The sequence below is a fragment of the Sipha flava genome, unplaced genomic scaffold (genome assembly GCF_003268045.1).
Source record: "Sipha flava isolate LNK unplaced genomic scaffold, YSA_version1 134_pilon_pilon, whole genome shotgun sequence".
Classification (NCBI taxonomy): domain Eukaryota; kingdom Metazoa; phylum Arthropoda; class Insecta; order Hemiptera; family Aphididae; genus Sipha; species Sipha flava.
The window spans coordinates 827,545-839,965 of NW_020271760.1; the positions used below are offsets into that span (position 1 = coordinate 827,545).

The 12,421-nt window shown below is 32.3% G+C and overlaps 1 protein-coding gene across 1 annotated transcript in view; it reads right to left on the reverse strand.

The window, feature by feature from the left end:
* LOC112679324 overlaps window positions 1–12,421 on the reverse strand; it is a 79,755-nt gene that overhangs the window by 11,420 nt on the left and 55,914 nt on the right. Inside the window, exon 5 of the mRNA XM_025549084.1 lies at window positions 1,601–2,173. Coding sequence (XP_025404869.1) covers window positions 1,601–2,173 — 573 coding nt within the window. The remainder of the gene's footprint in view (window positions 1–1,600; window positions 2,174–12,421) is intronic.

Consider the following 12,421-nt stretch of genomic DNA (forward strand, 5'->3'; position numbering starts at 1 on the left):
CATCGGAAAATATGCTAATTGAGATAAAAATCCGTTTCATAACAATGGTAATAAAAAATTTAAAGTTTAATAGAGAATGTTTTTGCATGTTTTGTGTTTATTGATATATTTGGAATATAGTTGATTTTTTTTTTTGAGTTATTATTGCATATTATTTTATGTAAATTCAGCAAAATTATTTTTTGTGAAACTCAAAAAAAAAATTAGATAAATAAATGTTGAATTCATTCTTATTTATTTTTCCGAATTTATTTGAAGGTCTTAGTATATTATCAATAATTTATTTTTTTTTTATGACTTAAGTTTTATAAATTAAAAGCAGTACCACGGAAACAATGTTATTGCACACCAATACCAATCTCCTCTCATTTTGGTCGTAGAGTGTGTTCATTAGTTATAATTTTAATACAATGTAATGGAAGAAATAAAATAAAAATTTTAAAAATATGAATGGATAATTCTTATTGTTTTAAAAAAAAATACTTATACATTTTTTTCGTGCATAAATAAGGATTTTTAATTCATATTTGAATTCATATTTGATCAAATGTTGGTGCATAATTGCATTCTTATTTATGCAGTTTTTAGTGCATGAACATAGGATTCTGATTATAACTGTATAGTGTATAGCGTATACTATATAGCGATTGATGTACTGCATACTAAAATAATACAAACAAAAAAAATTTGAAAATTTCAAATATAAATATCGATGTTTAATCGATTAATCAAAAACAAAATATCGGTATATCGACCTAAAATATCGTTGTTTTTTTCCCATCCCTAATCCATATACACCGTTTTCGGATGCTGTGAATAGGAATCGGTGGCGGGTGTGTTCGCCGTATGCAATTTTTCACTTGCGTCGCTTACGTGCACTTTGGTAGATGAATATATATATATATATATATTTACTTCTATCAAAACTAATACTAATACATTTCGATATTCTACGGATAACTATGCGTAACGGACGGGTTTTTCCGTTTTGGATCTGAAATACTAAACTTTTCCCTCGACATCGAATGTTTATGTTTCATTAATTCACGGGCAGTTTTGATGGAACTTCAATGGTTACCTTAAGGTGAACTTAAGTGTTCGTGATAACTCGTCCGTCCTATTCCTACGAAATGATTCGCGGACGAAGCGTAAACAGCAAATCATTATGTTAACGAGTAAAAGTTCACTATGACGCTATTTCAAAACATTTTATTTATTTTTTTCCTCGAAAATAAAAATTTCCAAAGTCGATTTGAACGCACGAGTTCACAATCGCACTACGGATAATAGCCGAATGATTTACACGAATTCGTGATGAAACGAGTCTGATAACGTACAATACCATCATAATGGCGCGGATAATGATAATTTTCGTTTAAACGTTTCAGCTTTCGGAACTGCGATAAAGATGGAACTGTTTTGAGTAAGATTTTTTGAACCATTATTATTATTTTTTTTTTTTTAGATTTTTTTTGAAACGTTCACTCTCGACGTCAATGTCGCCCTCCCCCTAGCGAAACGGTCATGAAAACCCGTCGTCCGGTCCTAGCGAAAACGGACATCGGTGACTAAGACTAACCGGTTGGTTGTTTTTACTCACCATGCAGCCCAAGTCCTCGTCACCGTACAGACCGGGGAAATGCTTTTGTTCGCCGCAGCTAAAGCTGGTGTCGGGCAAGTCCACTTTGGACACGAAGTGATCGTCGAAGTTCTTGTCGTACCCGACGGGGTAGTACTCGTTGGGCGCGTTCATCACTTTGTGGCCGCTCGCATGCCCGTACCTGTACGGTTTAATGGCGATCTTCTTAGTTGCCGGCGGCTCATCCGGCATGTCGTATACCGCAGTCGTGGTCGTGGTCGGCGGTGGCGGCGCTGCGGTGGTCGTGGTACTGGTCGTGCTGGTCGTGGCGGTGGTGGTCGTCGCCGGTTGCGTGTCCGTGGACGCCGAGTAGAACGACGGCCACTGTTGCCGGTGTCTCAGTGCCATGGCCAGTTGCTCGACGCTCACGTTGTTGGCCGCGGCCACGTTGAACAGCGACATCATGGACCCGGGGTCCACGTCGTTGGTCAGCACCGCGTTCTCGGGTCGCAACTTCCGGTTGTCCGCCGTCGGCGTCGGCAACACGATTATCGGCCGCACGTCCGACGCGTTCTGTTGGCTCGACGCGAACGCCTAAAACACAACCGCACCTATCCGTTGAATCTTTCATCAAATATAAATATACATATATTTCTCGTTGAAACCATACGATTGGGATGTGTTTCGATTTGTTTCACATTTTTATTTGAGAAATCTGAAATCGATTATTGTTGTAAACTTAATTAAAAAAAAAAAACCCTATGAAATGTCAATAACGATTAACTGCGATTTTCTCCGATAATGATTTGACTTTGATTCGATTACATTTTTTACTTGAGAGCATCGTTCACAGTCAAGTTACGTTTCATGAAAATTAATAGTAACGAATGAAAATCCAAACCAGATAAAAAAAACTTCATGCAAAATAAGGTGGAATTTTTATTTTTATTCTCTTAAATATGTAGAAATGCTCTTGTGGCAAGTGTACGTGATCGAATTTCGAGCTTAAAATTTTTGAATTCGTTAAACACACACTGCTCGCGGTTCTCCGATTAAAAACCATTATTAGTATAGGCCTTGTAAATAATACGATTTTTCGATTAACGCTGTATACGTGTACCAGTTTTACTATTCAATTATTTCTGAAACATGTACTTATGTGGGGCTTTGCCAATTATTATGTTATATGTTATCGATGTAAATTATCGTAGACTAATGATAACATGTTATTAATGTCTATGCGTCGATGAATGTAATAAAATCCTCGGCCCTTCGTACCGTATATTATTATCCGTTATTAATACACTGACCGATTGAAAAACACGTTCTATGTTTTTATGTGCATGTACGAGTATAATGCCGCACTTGAGGTAGCGGTTTATCAGTAGCGCAACTAAGATCTTGCGAATGCGAGGATAGGTCTGTGCCCCATAACTCTTTAACTATTCACAGTAAATTTTTTTGTTTCGATACTGAACACTTATCTGTACTACTTCCTGGTCGTTAAAATGCGCTACTCGATTCTTTCGCGTTACAAATACCCTCCAAATTTACTATTATTAGATTATGACGGGGTAACCGTAATGTGCGGAGGGGATGATGGAAGCTGCGATACGTCCTAATGGCCTAAAAAAAATAAAAATAAATTTGTATCATGTATTTTACGTTTTATTCCGTCGTACGGGCGATGGTTCTGAAAACGTGTCACGCAGCAGTCAGTAACCCGTTTGTAAACGCGAAAATTACGATGACAGTTTTCGTGCTCGCGGACGGGAACTGAACGCGGCCGACCCGACGAAAAGAAATCGTTCGCGAGAACGTGATTTCGAGAGGACCGAGTGCTACGGACACAACGATGATAATATCACGTATCGCGTATTACCGAGCAAAACGCGAAATCGCGTAGTGGATTGGATATTATTTTTGAATTTTTTTTTTTTTTTACCCCACTGGCCCTACGGACTCAACGGTCACGACGGTAATTGTATTCGGGTGTAACACGTGTGTTATTATACTGGACGCGTCCTACCGCCGAAGAACGTGTCTGTGCATCCCATTACGGCGACGAGTATTTAATCGAATTTTTTTCAGTGAGAACTGCAGCCTACGGTAACTATTGAAAAATTAAAAATTCGTTTTCCGACAAAACGTCAACGAAAATAACATCCGTGAAATGTTACATTTTTCCGAAAAGCTACAGGGGAGTTGAACAATTATTATTATTATCAGTTTGGTCTCTCTGCAGATGCCAATGGAAATATGAAAAATACCAAAGTTAGCGGCGTACACTACATATGTCCTGGAACGTACAATGTCGACTGGCAAAAAGTGATAAGCGATCGTTTGAGGCTATACCAGGGCTGACGTTAGGGATTGGCAAAACGGGGCATTTTTCCAGGGCTTCGCGTCTTCGAGGGCCTCGAGCTTAAAATTTTCATTGAAAAATATTTTTTACGGAAATCTCATAAAATAAAACATGAAATGTGTGGATCACCTGGCAAGTGCAATTTCTAGATAAATCCGTTGGCGTGTAATAAAAAACCAATTAACAAGACAAACAATATTATATTTAACGTGTAGAATTTTTTTTATTTTTTTTGTATAAGCAATTAACTTTGTTCATCAAACGACATATACGTAACGATTAATCGTAATTACGTCCAATTTCTCATCACTTACCACATTTTATAATGTTTATAAAACAAAATATATGCTTAAAATCTGCATCACACTAGATACTAAAATTTTATATTTTATCTTGAGTATTGAGAGCATTATTTAAAATTAAAAGTATTTGTATATGATTCGTATACATGTAGTGAAAAACCTAATATATACTTTCCTTCGCTATAACAAATTGTTATCTTAAAAAATGTTCTTAAAAAATTAAATCAGCCCATCAGTTGCAATAATGACGGGCTCAGTTTATATTCAATCGATTTCAAATCCCTAAAAAAAGAATACATTTGAATTTATACCCAAGTAACTAACTTAACCAACCCTTAGGAACAAGACAGACTTTAACTGCAATAAATGTATTGATGTTATAAAAGGAGATAAGCGTCAATAATATTGACCAAGAGCTATGCGTTTATCGGTTATTGAACATAATTTTCATTAGTGTAGCTCACGCTCCCTAAAAAAAAAAAAAAACACTTAGCCTATATTATATTCATAACATTATTCTGTTCATACATATAACTTTTGCTTTAGTTTATAAATAGCTGTTTCAAAACTAAACTGTTGCAATCAAATGCTTCAGTTGTCGATGGTCCCGTAGTGAATACATCAAAGTATCCGTTAGCTCTCTTTATCGATATACCTGTACACACACATGTATAGAGGAGCTACGGCGTAGTGTAAGGGCGGGCACAAAAGCTCACGTTAAACTTAAGCAACGGTACTTTTTTTATTTTTATTTTTTTCCGGAGTGGAAGTCACGCATAAATTACTATTTACCGTTGCTAGTCGTATTCGATTTTACACCATCATTTCATGTCGACAAAACGTTCTCTTGACGACCGTTTTGTGGGGCACTCACTTAAATTTATTCGCATAATACAAGTGCAACGGTCCACGGGCATCCGATTCGAATGGACGGGCATCGCCCATTTACGCCCAACAATTAAAAATATTAGATTTTTTTTTTCGACAGCCCGTTTGCGCAAAATGTACCTGGTATAATTATAATAAAGTAACATATATTTTTCTCGAGTGGATAATCAATTAAACAATTTTATTTAACTCATAGTCAGTACTACGGTTTTTTTTTATATATATATATTTATATATAAATAATCATAGTAAATAAATTATTATAAAATAGAAATTAAGACTTTTTTAACAAATTATCCTGATCTTTATCGTAACTATTATGCAACTATTTGTTCTTAACACGTATATTTTTGTTTTTATAATCTTGAAAATAATTTTACTACACGATACCAAGTTGAAAAATTGTAAAATTGTAAAATTCTTACGCGGTTAAATATGGCGCCGGTAAATTTGGTACCCGAAACGAATTATTTATTTATTTTTTTTTTTATACGAAAATAGATAACACCCAAATTAACACAATTTTGTTGTCATATATTATCGCGGTTCCCGTTTTTTGTAAACAGTCAAGAATCGTTACTTTGCCGGTGACGCGTTATGCTCCGGCGGACTGTCCCCTCTCATAATAGTTGCGTTTTCGGGTACGCATCGTTACCCTGTACATGATTTCCGTTCAAAACATTTGGTGAAATGACTTCACACCAACAATAGCTAAGGACAATAACTAGGTGCTTTTGTACCGTTTTGTAAAGTGATTTTACAGTTTGAATCAAGGGTGTCTATCATTTTTCTACGTTGTGGTAAATAAGAATCACAAAATCGAGAATTCGCCATAGAATAATTAACGCTTATTGTTTACTTTATAAAAATATATTTATTTCTTTATCGTAAAGTTAAATTTTACATTTTTTTTTTATAATGTTTTTATGACAATTTAATTGCACTGACTTTTTTTATTTTTAATGATAATATTAAATTTACGTTATTATTTCTTGAAGTTTAATTAAAGAAAGCAAAAGTATTACATTTTTAAATGAGAATTTGTGAGTGTGATCCTGTACTTATTTTTGATAAAAGTCATCCGAAAAATGTTTTTTTAATATATACTATATGTTAAGTCAAGTATAATAGTTTATTTCAATAATCAATTCTCATAATATTTTATACTATAATTTTACATAATTAATGATATTTTAATTAATGTTATTTTGACACAACAATATTTACAACTTTTATGATTTATTTGTAATCGGAAATCATTATCTTAGAAATATTTAAATATGATCTAAAGATGGAATGATTAAGGTTAGGTTATCGTTTCGGGTTGAAACTATATTTCATAGACAGTGTGGGACAAATTTGTGCACAAACGTGCGTGAGATATTTATTATGGTATTTTGTCGACACTTTTTATTGAACCATTTTGTCGCAATGGTTATAATTAAATTTTAAGTAGGTCGAAAAAAACCTGCAACTAGAGTGAAAAAATCTAAAAGGTAACCCTTGGAAACTTCTGTGATCGAGTGCATACAGCCCTAACGATTACGTTTTCTGTGTTTAGTAATTTTGTCAATGAGAGAAAAATATACACTAACGTAATTATGTTTTTCATTTTTTTTTTTTTTTTTTAATACGTTTTTATCAAATTATAGCTATCAAAATAAATACTTTATTTACCATTTCTCCCGATATTAAATCGACAGGGGTGTGCCTAAGGGGGATGGGTGTTTCACCTCCTCAAAATATAAACGAATTTAGAAAATAAGTATGACTTACCTAATATTTCTATACATATAAATATAAATATAAATTGAATATTATAAACATTTTCCAGGGTTATTTATATAATACATTTTTCTAGTACTATAAAATTAATTATTACCAAAATTATTCTCTTGTGAAATAAATACATTTGAAATATGTAGTTGTAAAAATATTTAACCCTCCTCCAAAAAAAAAAGAAAAAATGTTTAGGAACGCCCCTGAATATCGTGATACCCATACGTAACTGTATATAACCATCGCTTACATGGTATTTTAATTTGAAAATTAACTAGAAACTGTATTTTAATATTTTCAAACATAATCACTGAAAAATAATGTTGTCTCCTATTTTATGTTTTTTTTTCTTCAAAATTATGGTCATCAAACAAAAAAAAATTCTAGTTTTAATTATACTGCTATACAATGTAAATATAATTACACTGACACTAAACTTAATACCAAGAGATTTTGGTTTGCGTTTATTTCGTACATGCAATTTAAATTACATATTATGGTAAATCTCAATTATTTTTAGATGTAAGATGATATAATAACTTTTATACTATTATAAGGGCTTTATATCATACAAAAAAAAATCACTCAATTTATTTTGAACATTTAATGGATTGAATACCGACATCACCGTTGTATATATATTCGTATATAAAAGGTTTCTGCGTAATGATAAACTTTAAAAATATTTCAGTTGATAGAAATTTTTAATACATTTTATATTTTAATAATTTTATTGTAATTTTACGCAATGTTTATTTATAATAACATATTTAATTGAAAGTTCAATTTAAACTTTATGATGTTTTATGATATTAACATCAAGCACTTTCGATGATTCATTTTGTAATACTTTATCGATGTAATAATAGTGTACATATTAATTAAGTCATATTTAAGAAATCATATTTTTAACTGTTATGATATTTTTTTTCCAGTGCATATATACGACAATTAATAACTAATTACTTCATGTCTTAAAGATTAAACTAACGGCATGACTTTAAATAAAAAAAACAAAACACAATCTCGCACAACCGAGTTGATTCTTTAGTTTGTAAGTACCAGAACTGGTCAATGTAACTTACCCAAACGAAAGTAAACCAACCCGTTCAGGTGTCATCTCATTAATGTTTTTTTTTTTTTTTTTACTTTTATGTGCTGCTTAAATAGTCGTTTGTTTAATCGCTACACGATGATTTTAATAAGATACAATGCAACGAGTTACATAACAATTCTTAAAACTGTGATATTTTACAATATGGTTAATTGCATTAACGGTTAGATACAATAATTACTGTTACCTAATGTACATATAGTACTAATACTACAGTGGGTTTTTATAAACACCGTTTAAACTCTGTAATCACTATGAAATATACAGTTGTCAGTTGTATAGTATATATATTAACTGTTTTTCGAATAATTACATGTTATATCAATTATTACTTAGATTCTATGGTATTCAATCGATGAGCATAGTACGAAAAAAATATTTGAAAACCTAATAAAATGTTGTTCTGTACAACGAGAACATCTGCGTACAATGCGTTCTATAATTATTAATTGTCATTATTTGTTGTTCGCAATCCATAATGGAGTAGATAAATTCAATAAAATTAAGAACTCGAATTATCGGAATAACTTAAGCTTAAAAGCGAAACGAACTTGAAAAAAAAAAAATTCCCTAATATTTACGGTGGAAACCGTTAGAAATGTCATCGATTAAAACGGCAAATCATTTTAAAACCTGATATCATGTTAATGTAGTCCACACCGAAATCGATATATTCGTTTGTATCGTGTAAAGCAGCGGTTCCCAAACTATGCACCGTGATGCCCTAGGGGCATCACGACCGCTTTCTAAAGGCATAACAAATAGTTTAAAATGTATAAAATTGTTTTTCCTTATTGTTTTCGTAAAAACTTTATAGTAAATAATGTAATATTTTCTATTGTATATTCGGATACTCTCATTTTAACCTTATTATATTTTTATATAATAATCATAATCATAATTACAATAATTTTTATTTATTTATTTTCTAAGTTTAAAAATACATTAATTTATACTTGAGTTAAATTTTAATAAAATTAATAAAATTGATTATCAATAAGTTTTTTTTTTTTTGTTTTGTCTTAAATGTTATTCAAAGCTGGGCACCATGGCTAAATTGGGTCAAAAAAAAATCAACGCAGAAATAAAAGTTTGAGAACCGCTGGTGTAAAAAAAAATAACCGTACGGTAAAACTTACCGGCTAAAACCACATATTACTTTTATCGACCCCTTCAATGTCGTAGTAAACGGTTTACACGTATCATTTGTACTTATATCATTGGTCATTTTCAGAACTATTTATTATGCATTACCGCTGTCAAAACTATTCAGTTACATTCGCAATTAAAAATAATAACATTCCAAAAATACGTATGATTTATTGTTTTAAGAACGACATTATATTATTTTACCTCGTCATTTGTTATATTAAAGTTTCATTACGTATTCGTTTTTAATCGGAATACAAAGGCAACGGTTATTCATATATTTTAACGATAATATATCTTTTTGGCCTAATGCATGCATTTTACGGTATTATTGTTTAGTAATTAAACTCTTTTTTTTTAAAAAAAAAAAAAAAGAACTAAATAAATGTACATTTTTCGGTCATGGAAAGACTTTTCTTTATTGTCGTAAATAAAATCGCAATAGTCTCAAATTTACCGAAAAACGTTAACACCATTTCCGTATTGTAATTTATTCAACTAATTTCAAATATTATACTAGTAGTTAAAAGTTTTTCAAGTCGACATACTTTCCAAGGACAATAATTCATCATTAAGCATTTACGGTCGAAATAAAATGTAAAAGATATCCGATCTTCGAAACTTAATGTTTTGACGGGAACAAACTTTGTTATAGACCGCAAAAATAATAATAACAATCATTTTTTTCCCTAATGGAATTTTCGTATTCATATTTCACGAAAACAAACTATGAAATGGCACATCCTGCTGCAGCAGTTTACGAATTGATTTATGCTCCGTTTAAGCTGAAAAATGAATATTATATTTAAATAAGGTAGATTTAACGATATACACTCGAGGGGGATTATATTCTAGTGTACACACGACGGGGGTATATATTATTATAATATGTCATTATGCGTAACAGTACATCCCGTTGTATGGTAATATTGCGTTTTCGTTCGGTGTACTGTCAACAATGCAAACCGCCAAAGCGATCGGTTTCGTATAAAAGTGCGCAGCATACGCAGTTACCGCGGTTCGCGTTAGTTGGCCGTCCAACGGATCTCTTACACCGTGTTCACAATCGTCCGGGCCAGAGGTCCCCAAACTACGGCAAGTTATAACCGACCTACACGAAGAGCGGTAAATAATTTATACACATACGTACATGTATTTTTATAAAATTAAAAATTATACGTGTTAATAACGGTCAGCTAAGAGTTTTTGATACTCCACGTGGCCCTCGAATAAATAAGTTTGGAGACCACTGGACTAGGCGCACGGTAGCGTAATGATTTCCAAGCTGTATAACAGTACCGCCGTGCGCGTCTACGACAATGCGAATCGATTGATGGTTTTATAGGTTTCAAAAAAAAAAAAAATAAATAAATAAATAAATAAAAATATAAAACCATCCGAAATACTCGTACAATACGAATCGTTCGATATGACGACGACGAAAACCGAAACGGAAGTGCGTACCAGTACGTGGCAAAAGTAGATACCTGTTACACATAGGCAGTCATTCATGAACATTAACATAAAACGTTATACTTTACCGTGAAGTTAAATGCCCCCACGTTTAGTTTGCGCGTGTATTACTACCGTCGTCGTTATTACACTAAAGCTCGTGAACTGCGACGCCACACCCACACGCATACACTTGCGCGTACAAACTCAATTAATCGTTATTAGACCTAATCTTACGAAAATTGCTCGCTCGGCGCATCGGGGTCATTATACTGTTTTTACTCTGCTGGTTGAAATCGCAATGCCGCACCCGACTGTCTGCGAATGAATTATCCGTACGCTATTGCAAATTGCCGGTCGCCAAACGGACAGTCCGTGCAGTTGTATAAGCAATTTACAAACACGTTAATTATAACTGTTACGATATTTCGTTTGGATCAAAGACGTTCAATCATCATCCGACCGCTTCAGCATCCGTGTGTGTTAGCAAAACGTCTACAACTGTTCCTCGAATATTTTAAAAACTATCACGGCTTGTATGTTCTGAAAATAATATAACGTTTTGTTTTTACTCGAACACACTTATGGTCACCGATCGTCGCGGAATCCCGTATGTGAAATGCGTAACATTCGTTTTATTATATGTGTAATACCAAAGTGAACGCTTCCAGACGGAGAAATATATGTTCGCTATTAGAAAGTATCAGCTGTATTTGGGTGGTCGTCGAAAGAATAGCATTTTACGGAATCGTTTTACGGTTACAAAATCCAAAACATACGCGTTTATTTATTTCCGATACCCTAGACTACACATTAGCTTGCATAGTTTAATTATGTGACTAGATTAATGTACACGTTCTAAGTGCTTTTATTTTTATTTTCATAGAACTAATTTGAATCGATGAATTTCCGAATGCTGTTTTTATTTTCTGTTCTCTGTGTTCTGTTTATTCTTTTAAATTACAAAAGTGACGTACATAAAAATAAACCAAGGTAAAATGTTTAATGTGTTACATATATTTCCTACAGAAACATATAACAATGTAATTTAATTCAGTTTTCGCTTATTATATTTCGAACGTTCAATGTAATATATTTTAATTTTACATTTTATGTAATACATTATTTTAACGGGGCCTAAAATATACATTTTATGTTAATTTTAACATTTTAATATCCACATTCATAACTATAAAAAAATATAAAAGAATGTGTTAATGGCTATAGTATAACTTGTTATTCGAAGTGCATTTTGATTTTTAACTTTTACTCCGACTACTTATAATACATGTATACTCTTATATATTAATTCATTTTTATTTGTAATTTGTAGATAAAATACGACTACCTTGCCATCAAATACATATCTGTTGTATTATCTGATATTTTTATTATTTAATTTTTGTGTATTACAAAATCGACACTGATTAATTAACATTTTTGTTACATTAGATCTGAAAGTCATCGATTCTGAGGCAGAATATTGTGCAAATACTATTTCCGACGTTTTCGGTTCAATCAGGAAAAAAAATTGCTCGCCAATTGGTTTTTACAACGTTTTAAAACTTTTCGGACTTCCGTTGTTCTATAGACTCTCGCAATTATTTAAACTCGAAGGCCCATGTACACGAATATCAGATTAATTTAAAAATTTATTGAAAACTTATTTAACTTATTAATTATGAAAATCAAAACGTCGTGTTCCTGGCAATTAAAATGCGAAACCTTTTGACTAGGTTAATTTAACAGTAATAAGAACAGAACGTAAATAGTTGACCCAGAAACTGTGGTGA